Raw genomic sequence first — 24520 nt, 5'->3', positions numbered from 1 at the left:
GAATCAGATTTTAATTTTGATTTCAAATATATAAGTTTCATCCAGCTTAATCTTACCCATCAAAAGTTACGTGCCTGAGAAAATTTGGCTGATTTTCGAAAAAAGGGGGAAAACCCCCTAAAAATTATACAATCTAAATGAAAATCACACCATCATATTCAGCGTATCAGAGAACCCTACTGTAGAGCTCCTATCTACAAAAATGTGGAATTTTGCATTTTTTGCCAGAAGAAAGATCACGGATGCGTGTTTATTTATTTTTTATTTTTTTTCCAGGGGTGATCGTAACGACCCAGTGGTCCTAGAATATCGTGGAAGGGCTCATTCAAACGGAAATTAAAAGTTATAGTGCCCTTTTTAAGTGACCGAAAAAATGGAGGGCAACTAGGCCCCCTCCCACGCTCATTTTTTTCCCAAAGTCACCCGATCAAAATTTTGCTCAGCATGGTCGAAAATATGATAACTATGTCTTTTAGGATGATTTAATCCCCCCCCCCCCCCAAGTCCCTGGGGGGAGGGCTGAAAGTTATGAACTTTACCCAATGTTAACATATAGTATTGGTTATTGGGAAGTATACAGCCGTTTTCAGGGGGGATTTTTTCTGGTAGTGGGGGTGGGGGGTGGGTGGGTCGGGGGTTATATGGGAGGATCTTTCCATGAAGGAAGTTTTCATGGGGGAAGGGACATTACTATGAAGGGGCGCCGGATTTCCCAGCATTATTTAAAAAAAGATCAGAAATTATATATAAGAAAAAAACAAGTTTTCAACTGAAAGTAAGGAGCAACATCAAAACTTAAAACGACAGAAAACATTACGTATATGATTGGGTTCATCCCCTAGTCAATACCTCGCTCTTTAAGCCAAAGATTATTTAGTACTTTCATAAGAGCTATTTATTCTAATTAACGGCATTTGTGATTAAGGGGTCATTTTTAAAAAATTGGAACAAAATTCGAACTTTAGCTTAAAGAGCAAGGTATTGACTAGGGGGCGAGTCCTCTAATAACCGTATTAAAAAAATATGAATATAGAAGTTCGTTACGTAAGTTAATTCTTAAGTTACGTATATTTATTGCTAATAAAAACGTTCGTAAATAAAATTAAACATGTTTCGAGAAAGCCATTTAACCAGATAAAAGTAAAATTAATATTCAAATTTTGTTTTAATTATTCATGTACGATGAGCCAAAATCAAAACCTGCATTAGGCTAATTCAAAAACGTTCAAAAATTAAATAAAAAAAAACAAGTTTTTTTTTAAATGAAAGTAAGGAACGATGTTAAAACTTAAAACAAAAAGAAATTCTTCCGTATCTGAAAAGGACTGCCCCCTCCTCAACCCCTCGCACTTTAAGCTAAAGTTTTTTATTTTTTTAAAAAAAAGAGCTTTTATAAAGAGTTTAACTTTATCCTTAATAGCGAAGCGTTTAGGAGGGGACGTTCCCTTTCATATACGGAATAGTTTCTGTTCGTTTTAAGTTTTAATGTCGCTCCTTACTTTCAGTTTAAAAAACTTGTTTTTTTTTTATTTAATTAGGCCTACATTTAAGAACAGAGTCACCCTCAAAATGAGCAGAAAATAACATGAGCAGGGGCGTCATTTGGGGGGCGTTTGCTACTGCGGGCACCTACCCTACTCCAGGCACCAATGGGAGGCTAGGCCTAGCCCAGCCTAGCCGAGCCCAGGGGCGTCGTTTGGGGGTGGAAAGGAGGGGGGGCAGTTGCCCCCCTAATAATGTGAAGAAAACAATTCTCCCAGGCGATACCCTACACCCCATGCCCTTTGACTATCCGGATATGGTCCCCTCTTGCCCCCCCACCAATAAAAATGCTGGAGATTCACCCTTGGCCTAGCCTAATGTTAAAAAACCCGATACCCTAGGGCCGAGGGCCTAGCCTAACTTACCGGGAAGATCCCTCTTCATTTGTTCTGCTGCTATGGTTGAGAGTCGCTATGTCTTCTGAGTCCATCAAAATTGCCTAGCCTAGGCTAATTGCAAAAGATTTGTTTGATATAACTATGCAAAAGATTATAATAAACGCAATATTTTATAGATATCGAAAATTTTTTAATTCAGATCAATATAGTTGTTTAATATGTGACTATTAATTTTGAATTGAGAGAGTTCCAAATTGCTATCCCAGACCTATCCAGAAAAAACTGCTGACTTACTTATAAAATCATATTTCAGTAAGGCAATTGTCTGGGCAAGTGAAAACAATTTTTATCATCATAGCGTGTGAAGTTCTTGAACGATAAATGACAGTTGGCCAAATTATAAAACCAACGGTTAAACAATCTATTTTACTCAGATAGAAACTGGAAACAATTTTTATAGCCTAATTTCATCATGAATGGACTAGGAATAAATTAAGGGGAAAAGGTGAGGTTCACCTATAATAGGCAAATAGGGGGGGGGGGGATTACTGATACTGATTACTGATACACCTGTATCAGTAATCTCTATTTTGTTTTATGTTACCAATTGTTAAAATTTAAGTTTTTTTCAAATAGTTCGTGGCAACGAACTGTAAGTAAGGAGCGACCCGGCTCAATAGTAACCGAAACTCTAAAAACCGGAATTTTGATACCCATAGATACATCAATAGAATCAGATTTTTATGCTGAATTCAAATATATAAGTTTCATTAAGTTTAGTCCTACCCATCAAAAGCTACGTGCCTGAGAAAATTTTCCTTATATTCGAAAAAAGGAGGAAACACCCCCAAAAAGTCATAGAACTTTAATGAAAATCACACCATCGGATTCAGCGTATCAGAAAAACCTGCTGTGGACGTTTCAAGCTCCTCTCTGCAAAAATGTGGAATCTTGTATTTTTTGTCCGAAGAAAAATCACAGAAGTGTGTTTAATTTTTTTTTTTGATTTCTCCTGTGGTAATCGTATCAATCCAGCAGTCCAAGAATATCATAAGAGGGCTCATTCGAACGGAAATTAAAAGTTCTAATGCCCTTTTTAAGGGACCACAAACATTGGAGGGCAAGTTTGCCCCCTGCCACGCTAATTTTTTTCCCAAATTAACCAAATCAAAACTTTGAGATAGCCATTTTGTTCAGCATATTCAAAAATCTAATAAATATGTATTTGAGGATGACTTAATCCCCCACAGTTCTCAAGGGAAGGGCTGGAAGTTATTAACTTTGCCCATTGTTCAAATATAGTTTTGTTTATTGGTAAGTATAAATAGTTTACTGGTGGTTTTCTTTTTGTTGGGGGGGGTGGGGGGTGGAGGGGGTGGCGGGGGAGGATCGGTCCATGGAGGATGTTTCCTTTGGGGAAGGGACATTTCTATGAAGTGAGCCCCAGATTTCCAAGCATTATTTAACAAACGATCAGAAATTAAATAAAAAAACTAGTTTTTTCAACTGAAAGTAAGGAGCAACGTCAAAACTCAAAACGCACAAAAATGATTACGTTTATGAGGGGGCTCCTCCCCTAGTTAACACCGCGCCCTGTTCACTAGAGTATTTTTTTTAGTAGTTTCAAAAGAGCTATCTATTCTTATTAACCGGCTATTTGTGATTCAGGGGTTTGTGATTCAAAGAAAACCCAAACTCGAGCGTAAAGAGCAAAGTATCAAATAGGTACCAACCTCACTAATAAACGTTGTAAATCATACGAAAATAGAAGTTCGTTACGTAAGTAAACTCTTTAGTTATGTCAGAACAAAATTTTGCGAAAGCTATTTAGCCGAAAAAGTAAAATTAATGCGGAAATTTTATTTTAATTATTCATGTACGGTGAGCCAAAATCTAAGCTGCATTAATTCAAAAACGTTCAGAAATTAAATAAAAAAAAATTTAACTGAGAGTAAGGAGCAACATTAAAACTTAAAACGAACAAAAATTATTCTGTATATGAAAGGGGCTGTCCCCTCCTCAATGCCTCGCTCTTTACGCTAAAGTTTGAATCTGTCACACAACTTTATTTTTTAAAACAATAAAAAACTCAGGTTAAATACATAACCTAACCTAGGTACCTTTCTCCCCCTTAAACACCAAAAAACAATCGTTTAAATATTGTAACTCCATGAGAAACCACAGCTTTGCAATGTTTTATCAATAGCGGTCTCTTGCAAATAGCCTATTTGACAGGTTTTTCGTTACTGGTTTCCTTGTACAATAGCAAATTTTTTTCCTTGGACAAGGCTGTACTCAGGGGGGGGGTTGAACACCCCCCCCCCCCCTCCCAAAAACGAAATGTTTGTCTGACTTGTAAAAATGTAACAAAAATGTAGGTAAACAAATTTTGGTGTTTATGTATCATGCGGGTATACTGTACAGGGCTTCCACTCTCGAAAATTAAAAATCGGGGACAAGTCTCAAGAATTTGGGGAGTTTTTGGGGACAAGTCTTCAAGATTCGGGGAGTTTTCGGGGAAAAACAAAATGAAATTTCATTGCGAAAATTTGGGAGCCAAAATTGGTTTTAGCTTTGTTCTAAGGCTCAAGTAGGGCTTGTATCTGCGTAGTAAATCAAGCCTTTTACAAAATAGGTTTTATATCCAGAGCTAGGTCCCAGGATTGGAGCCCGTAGCCGAAAACATTCATTGCTGAGATTGCGGCAAAAACTTCGAAATTGCTTTCAAAAAAAAGAAGAGAAATAGTGAATGTATGTGAACTATAAATACCAGTAGCAATTTTTAATAAGTCATTAATCTCATAGATTCATTATGATATTTAAAAACAAAAACAAATATAGTCTGCGGTTTCTATATAATTAAATTAAATAGAAGAAGTAAAACTATTGGGATGGGGTTATGTCGAAACTTAAAAAAAACAAGAACTAAACTAATCGTGTGAATTTAAATTGAAATTAAAAAGGGACTGTTGACAGAAATTGAGACATTGCTGGTTTTTCATGCTGCTTCTAAGGACTTAGGTGTTTACCCCCCCCCCCATAAAAAATCCTCCCACAGAAAAAAACGGAAATCCCCCCCACCCACACAAAAATTTACCCCGCAGAAAATGCTCCTCAGCCGAAAATACTCCCCTCGGAATGTACCCCCGCGGAAAATATCCCCTGCGAAAAATACCTTCGGAGAATACCCACCTCCAGGCGTGAAACACCCCCTCCGAAGATACATCTTTTTAATTGTGTGTTTCTACTATGCTTTTCTTTCTTTTGGGTACCTCATAATTACTATATAGTAATCGATCAACCCCCAACCCTCCCACCAACCCTGTGACCATCCACATTCCAAATATAACACTTATCGCAGTCTCATTTTTATATCAGCCCATCACCTGGACATGATAGCTGTATGCTACAAATCATAATGAAATTTACTAGGCTAATTCTTTTACTTTGCACTAACATTATTTGGCCTTCTTAACAAACTGTTTGTGATAAATAAGTCCAAAAATATTTAAATCTTGACAAGAAAACAAAATGAGCCTAATACCCAAATTTTTACTTTAAGCAGTATTGTAAATTTTCTTATGGATAATATTTTTGGGGTTACTTCCGTTTGAATCCTTTATTCCCAGACCTTTTACATAGTCTGTAGCTAAATTTTGCCTCATTAGGAGGGGGAGAGAGTTGTGCATTTTTTATGGTAAGAAGATCGTAGTTAAGGATAGTTCTTAGGAAGAAATAAATTATACCACATTTTCTTATAAAAAAAATTATCTCCGAATTAGCCTTCAAACAGGGCTATTATTTGTTTATGCATTAGAAGGTGTAACTTTACTTGGCTATCCTAAATTTGAGCAGAAAATATTGTCCATAAAATCGCCTTTGCCTCACTAATTGGTTTGCAAAACCGTAAAAAGCATATTTTTATGCTATTTTGTTTTATTTCATTAGCCTCAACCAAACTTCACTTATCGCGTGTTACCTAGATTTTAGAACAGTACCGCCAATTTAATCTCAGAAATTATAAACACCCCGTGCTCCTCAAACTGATTTAAAACCAAGTTTTGTCAGAGACGAGACGCACATAGAAACGACAAACACATAGAGACGGCACAAGAAAGATGTTTTTTTTAGATTCTCAACTACATTGACTAAAATTTTATTCAAGATTTTGTAATTAACTAAGCGGGTTAAAGCAGTAGACAGCATTTGTCTATTTTGGAAGTAGCAAATTAAAAGTTGACACAACAATGTGATAGGAATATTGCTTTAAGAAATTGTTGGCACCAAACATTATCTTGGTCAAAACTAGCTATAAAACGGGGAGGGGGTATATATTAAAGTTTTTGAGAATCTTCAATACATTTCTTGTTTCTTTGATATATTTTTTTTTGTAGAATCAGAATTTAGTTCTTGTGAGCGGTTTTGATACTTCTGAAAAATATTTATTATTGAATAATATATCAATGTACCCTGTACACAGAGGCGTCCCGAGACTCATTTGGTTGGGGGGGGATGCAATCTTTGTAAATTTTACCAAATCTCTACTTGATTTATGCCGTTAATTAAACTTAAGTTTGCGTTAATTAAACTTAGGCTACTCCTGATGCAAGTTTATCAGATCAACCTATTTTACACCCCTAAAATTTTTTATTCGATCAACCTATTTTGACCCCCCCCCCCCCACCAAAAAAAATCATTGATCCGCACCTGCCCTCATTGAATAAAAGGAAAATCACTTTCCTCAATAATCCAATCTGAATAATTATCTTTTCTGAAAATCAAATTTAAATAACAAATTCGTTATAAACCTCTAAAAATTTAATTTTTCATTTGCAAAATGGTGATTTTACAAACTATAGCTATTTTGAAATTACCTTGGCCGAGATTACAGCGTATAGAAAAAAAAACTGGGAAAACCAGTTTCATTGCTACTGGCCGAAAATAGGGAACTTGCTGGACGGAAATAAGAAATATTACGTCATAACTATTTACAATGAGCCGTTCCTATGTCCGACTTTTAGCAGATTTGTCACTTTTTAGTAAATTCAAAAATAGGAGGCGCTTAGTAAATTCAAAAATAGGAGGATTTGTTAAGAAATCCTCGAGGAATTTAATGGTACAAAAATTAAGTTTCTAGGTGGTATAATACAGTAATTAGAGTAGTTTAAATGTCAAAAAGTGATTAAAGTGTCCGACTACTGGGTGTTTTACCCTATAGGAGGTTTTACAGTTTTAGAAGTTTCTTGCTCAAGAGGTGAGCCACTTCTCTTACCATTTCTTTTCAGTAAATCACTGATCCCTTCAGCCTCCATAGGGTCTACAACATTTGTGATTTCTTCCTCTTCTTCGATGGGGAGAGGAGGATAATCAACTAACAACCCTGAAAATCTATTATGGACACTTACTGAGGGTACAAATTGTAAATTTTGGGTTTGGGGTACATGGTATAAATAACCTTGATGACTTGAATATGGCAGAGGTGCATAGTAAACTGTAGGGGGCCCTTGAGTATCTTGATATGTTGAGTGAGGAAATTGTATAGGTGTTTGATGGGGCTGTCCAGAGTTTACTGGAAATGGCTGGGGTGAGTGAGATGGTGAGAATGATGTTTGTTGAGGAGACAGTCCTACTAGTGCTGATGTTGATCATGTTTGTATATGGTTCGTCGGTTGAGGATGACTAGTTCCCACAGTGACACTTCCGCCAGGATGAACCCCCATTAAAGGGTGGGAATTCATTAATCAATCCTATTACAAATATTGTAAATGTTCTTAGCCGAAATAAAACTTCAGAATACGAAATAGTCTCCATGTAAAGTTGTATTTTCAAATTTTTGAGGGGAAATTAGTTGGTCAGCCAAACCTTAAGAAGAATTTCTTAGATTTCGATCCGAAACCCATTTGGCGTTTTTGCAAGTCGGATTTTTTATGGATTGTTTTTTTTAGACTGGTTAATAAATAAATTATAAGTCATAAATGAATTTTCTTTTCTGGGAACGGAGAGGGCAATTCTAAAAAAAAAAAATGCTATAAAATTTCATTTAGAAAAGGCCAAAAACTTCAGAAAGTTTGAATTGTAGGGTGTTTAGTCAGAATTAGCCTCTAATTAAAGAAATTAAAATATTTTTTTATTTAATTGAAGAAAGAGAAAAAACAAGACAATAAATAGAAATATAATCAAGCTTAAATAATGAAACACAATAATGTAGAGTTTGCAAGGTTCTCATATTCATACTAGTTTTAACAGTAGCAATTTCTACGTTAGATCAGTAGGAGATAATTCGAAGCCCACTCTCCTTTGCTGGAGTGCCTTGTATTAAGGGGATTCGATAATTTAACATGATTCTCCGAGCTTCAACGTCGGCTGACCTTTTCAAAGACAAAAGGCCCATTTGTGAGTTTCATCAGGGGATTAACGCCAACGAGAGCTATTGAGAATTTGTGGTTTGACTATGAAATTTGATTAGAAAGTCAATGAAATTTTACTTCCCCTGTGTCGGTAATAGTTTCAATTAATGTCAGTTGTACCACAGGAAACTCCCAAAAGTACCACATTGCTTGAATAATATTTCCTTTGAACTAATTTTTAATGTTTTTCTAGTAGGTATACTTGAAAATTTATTGGAAAAATTATTGGAAAGGGCAGTAGGTATACTGCCCTTTCCTGAACTTGAAAAGAAAAATTCTGCCTTATTACATCGAAAACACAAGTCACACATTCTGATGGTGTAAGTTTCGTTAAAGCTGAAAGTTTCTATTCTGGGCACAGTAGAAATAAAATATTATTTTTTAAGATTCCTGGGAAATTAGATGCCGGCAGTTATTTTTCTGTCGTTTATTCAGATCTGTCAATAAGCTCTGTAAGATTCGCAAGACCACCCAATAAATTCTAAATGCTTTGGCCATACAAACTAAAAAAGTTTATAATGGATGAGATAGGTTTTTCCTTTAAAGCATGGGTCTACAACCTCTTGTTGTAATAGGGTAGAAAGTTTACGTTGGATAGTACGCGGGCCGCACTTAGGTCACAGATCATTACACTGTAGTCTAGTATTGTAGGTATATTTCAAAAAGTAGAGTACATTTGCAATATTGATATGCAAATACTTTAGGTTTAAAAAATAGCCACTTAGTGTTATTTTTAACTACATTTATACTAATTAATACCATCGATAACGTTTTTCTTGTTACATTTGAATTGCAAGTTTTTTTTACATAAGTTTGTATTTTTGTAGTAGAGACGTGAATTATTTTGTAGCCGAGAACAGTGTCTGGTTTTTTCGATAATTCAGAATTGAAAAAGTTTGTTCACAAATATATGTGCTACCAAACATAGTAATTAGTTGCTCAGCAAACCTTTTTAATTCCTTGTAGTTTTCAGAAGGCAAACTTCCATAGGAATCAACCAAGCTGATTTTTTTCTTAAAAGCTATTTTAAGTGTGATATCACTTTGCAAATATATCGCATTGATTCGCAAATCATTTGGTACATTACTGGTATCCACTGCAAAGGGGGTTTCGAAAACATTCATCTTACGTGAGATCTTTGTGAAATCAGGAACCCAGTTTTCAAACTCAGTTTGAGCTTGTATTAATGCACTTTTCATTTTAGTATTTTGCCAAAGAAAATTTATACCAGCTTCTTCTACTGCTTTCTTGCAATTTGGAAAATAATCGATGTGAATATATCCTTGAGGTGATGAATATATTTCAAAATAGATCTTGACTGATCCAACTGGATGGTGAGACTCCATCTGCTGAGTTTTCTGGAGCACCAATTAGCATGTGAGGCTGAAAACTTTTCTTTTGAAATATAAATTAAAGTGGTAAATACTGACTGCTTGCAGAAATAGTCCCAATCATGATCACAAGGACAGCTCTCTCTGTTGATGTTGCCTTGCACAACATCATCTGATCCCTCTCTCTAAACACTTTAGGAGGAATATGAACTGTTATCACAGAATATTCCTTACAGTTATATATGTCACTTGCATTAAAAGGAACCTTTTCAAGAACTGACTCCGGCTTTGAGAAGAATAGTTTACTGTTGACTCTGTTAATGCTCGTTGCATGACCCAAGATGGTGGGTTCAGGCTTGCGTAGTAACAGTTGTGGATTTAAGCTCGAAAACCTACCAGCCAGTCTATCCCTGTCTTTTTGGTATTGCTGCAGTTTTGAGGAGTTGTCTTGTTGTTTGCTATAGCAAAGTACTTGATGCAGTCAAAGTCATATGCACTGGCAATTGTAGTTACAATTAACTGGGGTCGCAGTCGCAATCAGTCATTTCACAAGTATTTTCAGTTGCAAATAGTCACAATTCAAACATGTAAAAGCAGTCACAGTTTGAAAGTCACAATAGCAGTAGTAATAATTGCATAACTAGTAGTAGTAACAGCCCTCAACTGTTCAATTTGTTGCTTTTAGCTGTTTTTCAGATATTGTTCAAATGCCATTTTGAAAAACTGCATGCATAGAGTACATATTGATTTTGTTCAATATACTTGCAATATCCCTTGATGGTTTCGCCTTAATGTCCTTAGCCATCGTATATATATTGCATTTCAACATCCATATTTAGTTATAAATTCCCCTCAAAAGGTCTTTAAGTTTCAACTTAATAGCTTTATCCGTTCCTAAGATGGCGGAATTCTGGCCTTCCCAAGACCAGAATATAATTTGCACTTTGCTGAAAAAATACAAATGAATGTGCATTGTCAGTTTAATATACATATACTGATATTTAGTAATCAAAATGTTAATATTATGTGATTTACTGAAGTTATAAAAGTAAAAACATTTATATTTTTTCAGTAAATTGCAAATTATGTTCTGGTCTTGGGATGGCATAGGGGTTTTGAGCCAAACTTATGTTAATTTCTGCTCGTTTTGAGTTTGACTCGGTTATTATTGTAATTTCTGTTCGTTTTGGGTTTCATTTATTTATCGGTGCTGATTTGTGGTAGTTTCACGCTCGGTAGATTATTTGATTTTATTTTTGCTCAGTTTTTCTTTAATGGAGTTCTTTACTTCTTTAAAAAACTTATTTTGTGGAAAAAGTTTTTTTAATTAATGTCTTTAAAAGTATAAATTATATTGCAACTTCATTCCTGATTGGTTCCAGCTCTTCCCGATTACCTTCTCTATTTTAAACAACCTCCTTGTTCTCTCTTTCAACCTTCTTTTTTTGGCAATGTTTCTTCAACCTAGAAAAATGTCAAAGAAAATCACTTTTTCACACGACCCCTTTTCCTTACCACTCAGGAGATAGAGGCCAAGGCGCGTTTTTTTAATCAGGAAAACACATATAAGGAAAGCCCTACTTTCAGCTTTCAGAACTGCCTCAAGTGAGGTCATAGCCGCCATTTACGGTGTACTTCCAATTGACTATCGAGCTATTGAAATATCATTGCTACGTTACCTTAATAAAAATCGTCCTTATGTCGGGCCAAATTTCTCCCCCCCCCCCCCAGTATTTTCTATTATTCCACCATTCTGTTGATCACAGTATATTTACTGATTAATTAGCTGCTCAATTTTTGGGCACAGATATTATAATACAAAAAAATACCCCTCCCTTTCTTTCTGTCCCCCGTACCGTTTTGACTAATGCAATTTATCATAAATGGTATCAGAGGTTTGAGAATTCCGTCAGTACCTGGACGATGAACTTTTTTCGTAATAAGGATGATCTTTTGTCTTTTAAAAATTTTAGCCCGTCTCCTTACTTAACCCAATTTATAACTGGACATAGCCACCGAAATTATTTCCTAAACCAAACAGAATTGGGAAAAGTGACACTCCACTCTGCTCGTGTGGTGGTGTTGAAAATTGTTATCACGTCCTCTTTGAATGTGCCAATTATTTTTTTTCTCGCTCGCATTTGATAAATTGTTTAAATGAATTGTTAATCTTTTTTCCTGTCGATTTGTATTTGCAAGCTTACTTGTTCTCTAGTGATTCAATTTTTTATTGATACGGCCCGATTTGATCAATGTTCATAGTTGGTTTCTAAAGTGATATGCTTATTTTTAGTTCCTAGTCATTTTTTTTCTCCTTTCTGGTTTTTATTGTGTTTATTTCTCTCTATTTAGTGTTTTACAGTTTTTGTAGTTGAAAAATACCGGCTTTCCGGTTCAGTCACTATTAAATTATCTATCTATCTAATGCAACGATAGACAGAACCTGACACAGACGATGTGCATTCAAAGGTTCGAAAAAGCTCCTAAAACTGCATTTTCTCTGGAAAATATCTAAAATATTCTACTCATCTTTTCGAATCAACCAAAGATTAAGAATTACTATATAACTAAATCTTGAAAGAAAATCCTTCATTGCAAACAGATACCGTCACCCTTTTTGCTTCTTTTGACTTTAACTCGGTTATTTATTTTAATTTCTGTTCGTTTCGAGTTTTATTTATTTATTGATTATAGTAGCTCTACGCTTGGAAGGTTATTTGACTTTATTTCTGCTCAATTTTTGGTCAGTGGAGCTCTTTATTTTTTTTTAAGAACTTTTTTTGTGGAAAAAGCTATGGAAATTAATTTATGTTCATTTTTTATTGACATAGTCTTTTTGATGGAAAAAATAATATTTTATGTCTTCGGTTTTTTTTTCTTTAAGCATCCATGGTTTGGCTTGTTATTTGCATGTTGGAGAAACTTTTTGAACAATTTTTAGTTCTGATGCAGAACTTTATTTAGTTTTAAAGCATAATACACCAATTGCTTAATTGTGGGGGGGGGGGGTTGAAATATCCAATAACCCTAAGGAAAAAGTTTTTTTATGCAAAAAAAAATATATATCTTTTTGTTTTTTTTTCTATAAGAAACCATAGTTTGGCTTGTTATTTGTATTTTGGAAAAAATTGTTCAACAATTTTTAATTCTGATAACAAGTAGTATTGTTTAATTTAAGTTTATACCTCCTCAAGTTGAAGTGAAAAATAAAAATTAATATCATTGCCAAAAAAATTCTATCTATGCTCTTTGACAACCTAGATACACTTACACTTTTTGATTTATTTAAGTTGTAAGAGCAAAAGTAGTAACAGTAGTAGCCCCAAAAGTTTCTAAATAATACATCTACTCGTTCTCGATATAAAGCTGAGGTTTTTTATTGGCAACCATACACAGAGTGCCCATTGATTTTAGTTTTAAAGCAACATTTAGTTTTAAAGCATAATCCACCAATTCTATAATTGTAAGGTGAGGGATTGACATATCCAATATTCCTAGAGACATAGATGCTGGACTGTTCTAGCCAGGGGTGGATCCAGTTGAGGGGGGGGCAAAATAGGTTGATCCGATAAAAAAATTTTTAGGGGGGGGGGGGCTCAAAATAGGTTGATCCGATAAACTTGCGTTAGGAGCAAGTTCAATTAATGCAAATTTGCGTGTATTAAGTATATTACACTACTTTAGACTACGCTAGGGGGGGGGCGCCCCCTCGCCCCCCTGGATCCGCCACTGGTTCTACCACGCTGAAAAAAAATAGCTGTCTCAAAATTTTGATTGGATGTGTATTGAAAATGATAGTGAATGGGGGGGGGGTGTTTGACCTCCCCCCCCCCCAAAAAAAAATGCCCTCCCCCACAAAAATACCCCTCCCCACAAAAATATCCTCTGGACAATTCAATCCTGGCGAAGATTTACCACGGAAAATTACCCTTAACATCCCCACGCGTAAAATTAAATCGGCAAAGAGAAAGCAAGACACAAAGAAATTACGTATATAAATTCTTGCAAATTCACTCAGCGTAAAATTTCTTCTTAAAATTTCATCTCCTGGAAACTATTTAAAATTCTCCCAACCACTATATTCATTTATGTTATTTTACTGTGTTCATGGCCGTACATTTGGCTTTAAAATACACTTATTTGTCTATCTATCTAATATGCAGAATAATTGTACCAAACACATATTGCATACAGACCTGTTATGTTTAACCCCCCCCCCCCTAATGTGCAAATCTAAAGCCCAAATTTATTTCTAAAGTAACGAAGAAACTAACAAAAAAAAACGGTGTGTTCTCGAATTTTACATAGCGTAAACTTGAGTGAGTGGCGCATAATACACAAGTACTAAAAGTCCCCCCCCCCCTACGGAAATTATAAAAATAATACTCAAATAAAATTCTCAAACTTGGAAAGCCTTATTTTCCACGGGGGGTATTTTTTTTTTTGGGGGGGGGGGAGGGTTATTTTCCGGGGGGGTATTTTCCGGGGGGGGGGGGGTAAACACAGGCCACCAAAGCATAGCATATATTAAATACGTAACCTAACCTAATCTAGGTACCTTCCCCCCCCCCTAAACCCCAAAAAACAACAGTTTAAGTATCGTAAACGCAATAAAAACCACGCTTTGCATTGCATTTCTCTATAGCGGTCTCTTGCAATTAACCCGTCTGGTGGTTTTTTCGTGACTGGTTTCCTTGTACAATATATAAAAGTGTCCATATAACGCACCAGTACCGATTTTTCTATTTACAAGCTGGAGATTAAATATTTCTAAAGTTTCGATTCAGTCGACTATTTTCTTCTTCTTCTTATGTGAGTATACAAACCAAGCTAAGACCTCTTTGGGCTGGCCAGTAGAATATCTATAACGTTCAACAGGTTCCACCGTAAGTCTCCTTTTCAGGCTCAGCGGGTTTTAGAGCCGAAAAATATGGTTAAAACTCTCTCTGCTGAAAACGCTTTATGCTAGGAAGGCTGCGAACAGAGCAGGGTTTTAAAAAATTGCTTGTCATGAACTAGTGCTCAACAATTAAAGATTTCCGTTTGATTTCAAAGGAGTAAAAGGCTGTAAAATAGTCCACACGCCATCATATAATTATAAAAAAAAAAATTGTTTTTATAATCGTTCGCTGATTTTCTATTATAATTACCACATGTCAAGAATCTAACTCTTGGCACTTAACTTCGGGAGTTTGTATCTAAAAAGATACTTTCTGGACTTGATCTGCTTTAATACTAATATGAGACTCCACATGAGACTAGGGGACATCTAAGTTAAATTTGCGAGAACCAATCAGATCCCAAGGGGCCAAACAGTTCACATTCTTCTTCATTTCGGCTAACACATGAAAGCTGGGAGCCATTATCTGAAAATAAACCAATAATTACAAATTTACACTGTTTGATTGAATAACTAGAAAACATGACTTCTAGTTGCAATATTTGTAATTTAAAATTATTTTACTTATATACTGGAAAAATAGGGAGGGGGGACATATATTTTGTTTGTCCAATCAACTTTAAAGTTTATTCGCTATACGCCCATTTTGGATATAAATAAATTCATGATTAAATAAAAAGGTAAATCGAACGACACTTTGTGTATCCAGGTTAGTAAAATAGCGTATCTGCAATATCTTGAGGGATTAAGTTCAAATTTAAGAGCGTATCGGTGAGGCCAAGTAGACCAAAAAATTTGATTCAAATTTAAGAGACAGAAGGGAATGGGACGGTAATTTTTTTTTTACTTTGTTTACGACCCTTTTATGTATTATGGGCTATGAGCCTCAGTGAAAATTGCCTGATTAATCGAAAGACACTATGTGATCCTTATTTATCAGATAACGAATTTCGAATATCTTGGGAACAGCTTGTGGGGTGCACCCCAATTTTTTTTTTCAATCCAACATCTTAATTCTTAAGCAAAAAAACTTAAAAAACTTTACAAATATTCATGAAATTAACCCATACTAAACCCAAAGTTAATTAAAAACTTCAAACGAACAAAAATTAAAATGTATGAATAAATAAAAAAAGGAACAGAAATTAAAATAAATAACCACATTAAGCTTAAAAGTACCTGATACTATTTTAAATGAATAGATGAAATTCAAAATGGACAAAATGAGCAGGGCTACCGCCCCCTTAGGTCCTCTAAGGACCCGAGCGTCATTTGCGCTTTACTGAAAAAAATAGTATCAAAAATTGTCCTAACAGAAAATGATATCTTTATATTTTAAACGGCCAATCTTAATTCAACCTGATATCTATATTTTATGCTTCTTAAATCAATTTCCTTTAAATGTACTGAAAACCAATCGTTAAGTCATTTACTGATTCGCCAATTCAAAATGCTGCTTGACCAAACTAAACAGATTACTTAAAAAAATACCAATGTCCATTTAAAAACATTTACTTATGGATCCAATCTCTATGTGGTTGAATGAAATAGAATCTAAAAGAAAAGTTTTGAAAAAAAGTGTCCTATTAAAATAGTAAAATTAGACTGAAAATCACAAATTTAAGTATCCTCCGAAACATTTTGTTTCTTTCTTGTAATGTTGTAAGGAGCGACTGTGCCCAATAGTAACTGAAACTCTAAAAAACAGAACTCTGATAACAATACATACGTCAAAGAATTGGCGTTCAATGCTGATTCCTCAAAAGTTTAATGTCACCCATCAAAAGCTAAGATCCTGAGAAAATTTGTGTTGTTTTCGGAAAAGGAAAGACCCCCCCCCCCCACCCAGAGAAGTCAAGGAATCTTAATGAAAATCGCACCGTCAGATTCAGAGGAAGAGAGAACCCTACTGAAGAGGTTTTAAGCTCCCATCTAAAAAATTGGGCAAGGGTTCATTCCAACGGTTATTCAAAGTTCTAGTGCCCTTTTTAAGTGACCAAAAAGATTTGAGCGACTAGCCCTCCTCCACATCCTTTTTTTCCTCAAAGTTATCCGATCAAAATTTAGGGATGGTGATGGGACAACCCCTCACAGCCTCTGGGGATAGGGCAGTAAGTTATGAAATTTGTCCATTGTTTATATGCATGTTTGTTATTGCGATGCATACATATAACTTTCGGGGGAGGTGAACATTCCACGGGGAGAAATTTCCATGGGGAGGGAAGTTTCCGGGGGTAAACTTTCCAGGGGAAATTTTACACTAGGGATATTTGCCAAAACTCCCATTCGAAATTCTTTTTTTTTTGTCTTGCTTTCTTTTTGGCGACTCAATTTTACATGTGGAGATGTTTCGGGAGAATTGTTCAGGGGAAATTTTCAGAGGAGTTGGATTCTTCTGGAGTACTTTTCCGTGGGAGAAGGATTTTCCGCGTAAAATTCTCCATGGGGAATTTTTCTATGGGAGAAACTTTCCAATGGTGGGGTGGGGGGGGAAGGGGATTACTCGGAAAAAATTTCTACGGAGGGGGGGGGGGGTATTTTCGGCATGATTTGAAAACTACCAGAAATTAAATAAAAACAAGTCTGAATTAGATAAAAATGAGTAAAAACAAATTAAAGTAGGCTACGAAGAATTTTCCAGGTGAATTTATCCGCAAGAATTTTTTTTTTGGGGGGGGGGATTTTTAGCGAGGATGAAATTGTCCTGGGGATTTCCCGGAGAGGGAATTTTACTCTAGAGGAAATTTTCATGGAGGAATTTGTCGTGGTGGAAGTTATCCATGGAGGGGGAGGCGGATTTCCTGGCATTATCATAGTCAGCGCAATAGCGCTGCCTAAGTAAAGAACGATGTTGGCACAATGTATTTAAATTTTTTGGTTTTTGGTACAGACCAGGGCACTTCGTATCGAAGGAGTTATCGTAGAAACTTCAAAAGGGGCTCATTCGATTGGAAATTGAGAGGGCTAGAGCCCTTTTTAATAGTCGAAAATGACTGGAGGGCCGATTCCCCTCCAACACCCATCATTTCCCCAAACACATCCTCTCAAAATTTTGAGATAGTCATTTTGTTCAGCGTAATTAAAACGTCCTGGCATTATGTCTTTGAGGATGATAACCCCCCCCCCCCCCCCAACCCTTTGGACGAGGGTTGTAAGTTATGCCCTAGGGGCATATAAGGTTTTTTTTATAGAAAGGGTTATCGTATAAACTTCAGAGGGGGCTCTTTAGATTAATAATCAGAAGTTTTAGTGTGTTTTTTTTTAAGAATCAAAGTGATCGGAGGGCAGCCTCTCCCCCTCCCCCACGCACGTCGTATTTTCCCAAAATGCAACCAATAGAAATTTTGAGTGCCATTTTATTCAAAATAGCCCAAAAGCTAATAAAAAAGGCTTTTGGGCTTGAAACAAACCCCCAGAGCGCGAGGGCAAGATAAGTAAGTTATGCCCCGGGGCAATTAAGGTTTATGTGGAACAGATGGTTGTATAAACTATAGAGGAGGCTCACTTGGTTGAAAATAAAAATGTATAGTTCCCTTTTAAGAGTCAAAAGTGACGGAGAGGAACTAGCCACCCCTACCCCCCACCCCAAATACCCCTCTTAGGAATATATCTCATACTTGACCTGAAGTGGTAAAAACAGACAAAGGAGATGATCAAACGGGCAAACCTGGGTATCTTTTCCTTAAAACTCCTTGCTTGTCATGGTGTCCCAACCCCCCACCTATTGCGTATATTTCTTACATTTGTCAGACTGCTGGTAGAATATGCTTGTCCCATTTTGCATTGCAGCCTGGCTTCAGACCAGAAGAGCTGCCTGGAAAGGATCCAATACTGAGCTCTTCTGGTAGTGTCTAAATCCCCCAAAGTCCCCTATTGTTCCTTTTAAAACAATCTCCCTTACAACTCTTTTGACACGCCCTGATGAATTGTGTTTCAAATTTGGTTTTGGTATTTTAGTAAATCCGCGGCTTCGTAAAATCCTCCCCCCTGAGCATCTCCCTTCGCACCAACAGTTTCCGCGACAAGTAGCTAAACCGGTACCAAAAGTTCAGACGTTACCAGCACGGCATATGCGTTACGCAAGTAGTTTTGTTCCCTCATTCGTCAATATATTTAATGCTGCACTCACTCGTCAATAATTGTACATATTTATTTGCTTTAGTTCATTATTCTTTTTATTCGTTTTGTTTTTCAAAGTTTTTTTTTTTTAATTTGAACTTTTTTTCTCTTTTTACATATAGTTAAATATTTCAATGTCTTAGGTTTTACTTTTACTCTATGATATTTCGAATCAACGTATAAATTGGTATGACGATGGATATGGCTATGATTTCTACATGTATAGTGCTTTATACTTTATTATGACAAGAGCTGCTGCTTATCGACATGACCGTGTAAGGTGTTTGATAATAAAATCGTTCGTTCACATCAAATCAAAATTTTGAGATAGAAATTTTGTTCAGCGCAGTTGAAAGGTCCAGAAATTATATCTTTGAGGATGACACCCCCCTTTAAAAGCCCTCAGGGCGAGGGTTATAAATTATACCCCAAGGGTATTTAAGGTTTTATTGAAAGGATGGTTGTATAAACTTTAGAGCTGGCTTATTCGGTTGAAAATTGGAATTTCTAGTTTCCTTTTTAGAGTCAAAGTGATGGAGGGCAACTAGCCCCCCCAAATAGTCCTCTTCACCAAACTCATCTGATTGAAATTGTGACAGCCATTTTGTTCAAAATAGTCCAAAAAACATATAACAATGCCTTCAGATTTGACAAAAACCCCTAAGGCTGTAATTTATGCCCTGGGAGCCTATGAGGTTCTTAAGGAACGGGTGGTGGTATAAACTTCAGATGGGGTTCATTTTATTTGAAACTGGAAGTTAGTTTCCTTTTTAAGAGTCAAAAGTGATTTGAGAGTAACCACCTCCCCCCCCCCCCACGCCCATCATTTCCCAAAACAAACAACTAAACAAAGTTTTGAGACATCTATATTTTTTCAGAATCGTTGAAAGGTTAAGTAATTATTCATTTGGGGATGTCACCCCCCTCCCCTAGGCCTGAGGGCAAGAGCTGTAAGTAAGGCAATTTGTTCATTATTTACATATAGTATATATAATAGAGGAAAGGTATATATGTTTGAATTCTACTTTCCCAAAATATGAAGGGCATTAAGGCGAGTCTTTCAAGGAATATTGAGGGGATTGTTGAAATAAATCAATACATGTTACGTGTATATGGGTTGTCAAAAGGGCGTAACTCAGGAATGACAGAGTATATTAATTTGTAATTTTCAGGAAATGATCAGGGAGATGATCAATTGACCAAAAAGGCAATATTTGCATGCAACTACTACTACCACTGCTATCACTAAAACTACTACTAAGGCTACTAAGGATAAAAGTACTACTAAGGCTGAGGATATCGAAATTAACATCTAAGGAAACTTCGAGGGGAAAGTTGAACTAATTCAAAACATAATATGTGCATACAGATTGCTGATATGGGTGTATCAGCAATATTTTTGAAACGGCCTATTGTATCAAGATGAAACTCCAGGGACATCATGAGTGGGATGTTCAATTGACCGAAAGGTAAAATGTACCTGCTACTACTACTGTTACTACTACTACTAATAATAATACATTATTACTGCTACTACTGTTCCTACTACTTATAATACCACTATGATACTAGTACAATTAAGGCTACGCGTGTGAAGGTGAAAATTTGACAGAATATTGAGGGGGAATTTTAACTAAATCAAAACACACTATGTGCATGCAGATTGTCAAAAGGGCGTATCTCAAGAATGAATTTGGGTATTAACTTGCAACTTTCAGAGAAAACTTAAAGATCAATTGAAAAAAAGGTAATATATGTATGTCACTGCCACCGCTACTTTTACTAATACTACTACTGCTACTAAACTACTACTTCAATTGCAACAACTTGTAAGGTTTATAGCATTAAAATGAAAGGGGGGTCAAAAGCACACATCACCAATATTTTTGGAACAGTTTAGCGTGAAAGCAATGTTCAACTGACCAAAAGGCAACATGCACATGCTACTATAGCTATTAATACTGCTGCTACTACTGTTACTACTATTACTACTAATACAACACTAAAACTGCAACTACTTCTTCTACTATCACCCCAACTACTATGATACTACTACTATTAAGGCTAAGTCTATGAAGGTAAAGTTTTAAGGGAATATTGATGGCAAATTTGAACTAACTAAAGATACTATGTGCATTTAGATTGTCAAAAGAGTGTATCTTAAGAATTGATTTGTGTATACTACTACTTTACTACTACTCTACTAATTGCATACTACTACTAATAGTATGTGATAGTAATAGTAAAAGTGCAAATTACTTTCTGGCGTTGAGAAGATATAGGGGTTGTGAGCCATACTTATTGTAATTTTTGCTTGTTTTGAGTTTGACTCGGTTATTTATTGTTATTTCTGTTCTTTCTGGGTTTTATTTATTTATTAATGCTGATATGTGGTAGCCTTTTGCTTGGTAGATTATTTGATTCGATCTTTGCTCATTTTTGGTTCAATAGAGTTCTTTACTTTTCTTTGAAAAACTTATTTTGTGGAAAAAGTTTTTCATAATTAATTGGAAAAATGATCAGAGATTAAATTAAAACAACAAGTTTTTCCAACCGAAAGTAAGAAGCAACACCGAAGCTTAAAACGAACAGAACTTATTCCAAAAATGAGGGGGGGGGGCTTCCCCCTCCTCAATACCTCGCTCTTTACGCTACAGTTTGACTTTAGTCCTGATTCTTCAGAACGACTACTGAAACACAAGAACCGTTTAATTAGAATAAGAAGCTTTTTTAAAGTACTAAAAAACTTTAGCGTGAAGGGCGGGAGACGGAGGTTGCGACAGCCCCTTCCTCAGTCTATATATGGAATAATTTCGGTTCATTTTAAGGTTTAACGTTGCTCCTTACTTTCAGTTGAAGAAACTTGCCAAAAACAATGCATAAAGTAACTGTTAACCACATGCTATTTTTTCACAGGAAGCCTTATCATTAGAGCGAATTTTTTGTGTGTTTCGAATAGAAGTTTTGTAGAATTAAATTTGTCAAAAAACTAAACTTTTGTAGTTTCTTGGGAGTAAATCAGTCTATTAATCATTTTTCCTTCTAAATTCAAAAATTAGATGGCCATAAAGCTTATATTGAAGTTGTAAATGTTTAAAATGTGCAGTATTCGCACTTGGTACATACTAATGGTTTTAATGCCTTTTGATGAGCACTTCTGGAATTTTAGTCGACTGTAATTCAAACCATACTCATTGAAATTCAAAATAATGTTGTTACAGCGGTAGTTACTACACTGTCTTAATGTTAAAGAGGTGATATTAATGTTTGAGCCATATCCTATTGTAGTCCCCCCCCACCAATCCGTCTCTTCCAAATCGAATTATTCTCTTTATCATTTTATTACACTTATACGTTGTAACGTTCGATCCTTTATTACATTTTTTCGTTCCTTGTCCGTTCATGGTGACATTTGGTTCTTAACAATATTAGCGAATAAATCACTTTCATCACTGTTGTTCAAATTCAGGATATGTTCTGTTTTTGCAATTTAACCTGTTATACTGCTATAATTAATAAGACAAGTTTGTTAGTTGTTCAGAACAACAAATTTACAATTTCTTGATTGGATTTCAAGATATGACAAAAGTGACAAAATAAATTCCCATCTTATTTATGGATTTCTTATCTTTGTGCACTAGCAGTTCATTTTGGATTTGAATGGATTTTAACAAGGAAAATTATGTGGTAAATTGAGCCCATTTAAAGCAGAAGAGGATAAGGAGGAAGGGGATGAGCCCGAGGGAGTATAGAGTCTTCTGAACTCCCATAGCCTACATTCTTATAAATAAATTTCAAGTCTTTTTTATGTCACAAGCAAGAAATCCCTTTTACGATTTTTCTCTGAAATAATATTTTGTTATTTATCATAGATTATAACAGTCAAGGGTAATTTATTAATTTAAATATAAAAACAAAATTTGCAAATAGATCACTTCGTTTTAATTCATCCCTACCAAATGCATAAGAATCCAATTAACTAAATGTAAATTTTTGGCTGGCAAGATGGTTTGGCTGGCCATCAGATGGCTGGTAAAGATAGACCAGCCATTAAAACGAAAAATAAAGTGATAAGTTTCTTTTTGTACAGTACCTTTTAAGACATCAGTGAAGACAAGTTCAGCATTATCATCTGAATTTTCTTCCCAGTCTTTATGAGATTCTTCATCACAGCTTGAATAAACAGTAGTAATAATTGGAAGGGAAGCTTTTCTGGAGAATTTGATTTCGGGTGGTCTATCCATAAAATATGGTAAAATGAAATCTCGACCATTAAAATTCATGGTCGCAGAGCTAAAAAAGAAAATTCTGATGAGCTAAAAGAGCTAAAAAAGCTAAAAAAGAAAAATCATTAAAGCAATTCTATAGCTTTCTTACAAGCTATGTAAGCAAGTTCCTTTCCTCTACGGAATACATTCTACTCTTTTTGGGGTCTAATGTTACTTTTTATTTTTATAATAACAGCATAGAGCAGAAACATTCCCAGAAATCAAGAAGAATTAAATATCAATTTCACATTTTGATGTGTTAAGAAATGCCCCCCCTTCCTGCAAAATACCTAGTTCTAAAAGAGAGGCAAGGAGAGGGTGGAGGTAGAAATTGATATATAATCCCAAGGGCCGTATCCAGGACTTTTGTTTGGGGGTGGGGGCATTTTTTTTGGAGGGGGGAGGTAAAAAAAATCATTAAAAAAGGTGAAGTTGATATCTAATCCTCTTGATTTCTGGGAATATTTCTGGTCGGATGAGGGGGCAGTCTCCCTCCTATATGAAATAAATTCTGCTCCTTTTATGGTTTCTATTCAAAATCTCTATTCGTCCCATTTGTTAGTTTGTCAGTCAAATAGACGAAAATAGCAATGAAATAACAAAAAATATTCAATTGCAAACATTCGTTTCCAATCGACAAACACTCGTTTTTAAGAAGACAGGACATTGTGGGAGGGGGTACTTCTTTTTTCAATCCTCTCTGAACTTGTGAAAATTGCTATTTTCAAGCTATTTTCAGAACTGTTTGAGCAGAAAAGATTTTTTCCTCTACTAATACTTTCCTGTTTGCAAACCACAACTACCTGTTTGCATAGTACCAAAAACTACCACAAATCAGCATTGATAAATAAATGAAACCCAAAACGAACAGAAATTACAATAAATTACCGAAAAACGAGCAGAAATTAACATGAGTTGGGCTCAAAACCCCTATCCCTTCCCAAGGCCAGAACATAATTTGCACTTTACTGAAAAAATATAAATGTTTTTACTTTTATAACTTTAATAAATAAAATAAAATTAACAATCTGATTAATAAATATCAGTATATGCATATTAAACTGACAATGCACATTCATTTATATTTTTTTAGTAAAGTGCAAATTATGTTCTGGCCTTGGGAAGGCATAGGGGTTTTAAGCCCAACTCGTATTAATTTCTGCTTGTTTTGAGTTTGACTCGGTTATTTATTTTAATTTATGTTCGTTTTGGGTTTCATTTATTTATTGATGCTGATTTGTGATAGTTTCACACTTGGTAGATTATTTTTCTTTATTTTTGCTCATTTTTTGTTTAATGGAGTTCTTTACTTTTCTTTGAAAAACTTATTTTGTGGAAAAAGTTTTTTTAATTAATACCTACGTAAAGAAAAACAAGTTCATACCAGTCCTGGTACTTGGCGTTTCTCCACACTATATCTCCTTTTCTCGAGTGCAGAACGTTGGCATTGGGAAAGCTAGGATCGAAACTCAGACCCTGTATTACCAAGCAGGGATTAATCCATTAAAGTAGCAACATGTGCAATATACAGAAAAAATAAGCTTAAACAGCTGTACTACAGAAACCCAAGGATACCTTTGCTAACTGCGTGAAAGAAAAAGCACGGAGCTCGCAA

At 35.4% G+C, this 24520-nt stretch overlaps 2 protein-coding genes across 5 annotated transcripts in view; one reads left to right on the top strand and one right to left on the bottom strand.

The window, feature by feature from the left end:
* Positions 1-24520, top strand: part of LOC148948479 (uncharacterized) — a 75247-nt gene that overhangs the window by 19828 nt on the left and 30899 nt on the right. The window contains exon 1 of one of the 3 annotated variants that reach the window (XM_089093947.1): positions 19516-19587. The exons of the other annotated variants lie outside the window; for them this stretch is intronic. The gene's annotated coding sequence lies outside the window, so the exon portion shown is untranslated. Of the gene's footprint in view, positions 1-19515; positions 19588-24520 lie in introns of those variants that run through there. 3 annotated transcript variants of the gene reach the window in all.
* Positions 14729-24520, bottom strand: part of LOC148948478 (uncharacterized) — a 49104-nt gene continuing 39312 nt past the window's right edge. For both annotated transcript variants that reach the window (XM_089093944.1, XM_089093945.1), the window contains 2 exons: positions 22731-22930; positions 14729-14984 (listed from right to left, as the gene is read on the bottom strand). In XM_089093944.1, the coding sequence (XP_088950070.1) occupies positions 14893-14984; positions 22731-22930 (292 nt within the window). In that variant the 3' untranslated portion in view covers positions 14729-14892. The remainder of the gene's footprint in view (positions 14985-22730; positions 22931-24520) is intronic.

Source organism: Artemia sp. Qi Xiang Cuo, chromosome 9 (assembly GCF_049724085.1).
Source record: "Artemia sp. Qi Xiang Cuo chromosome 9, ASM4972408v1, whole genome shotgun sequence".
NCBI classification, from domain to species: domain Eukaryota; kingdom Metazoa; phylum Arthropoda; class Branchiopoda; order Anostraca; family Artemiidae; genus Artemia; species Artemia sp. Qi Xiang Cuo.
This window is presented reverse-complemented; position numbering and strand designations above follow the sequence as displayed.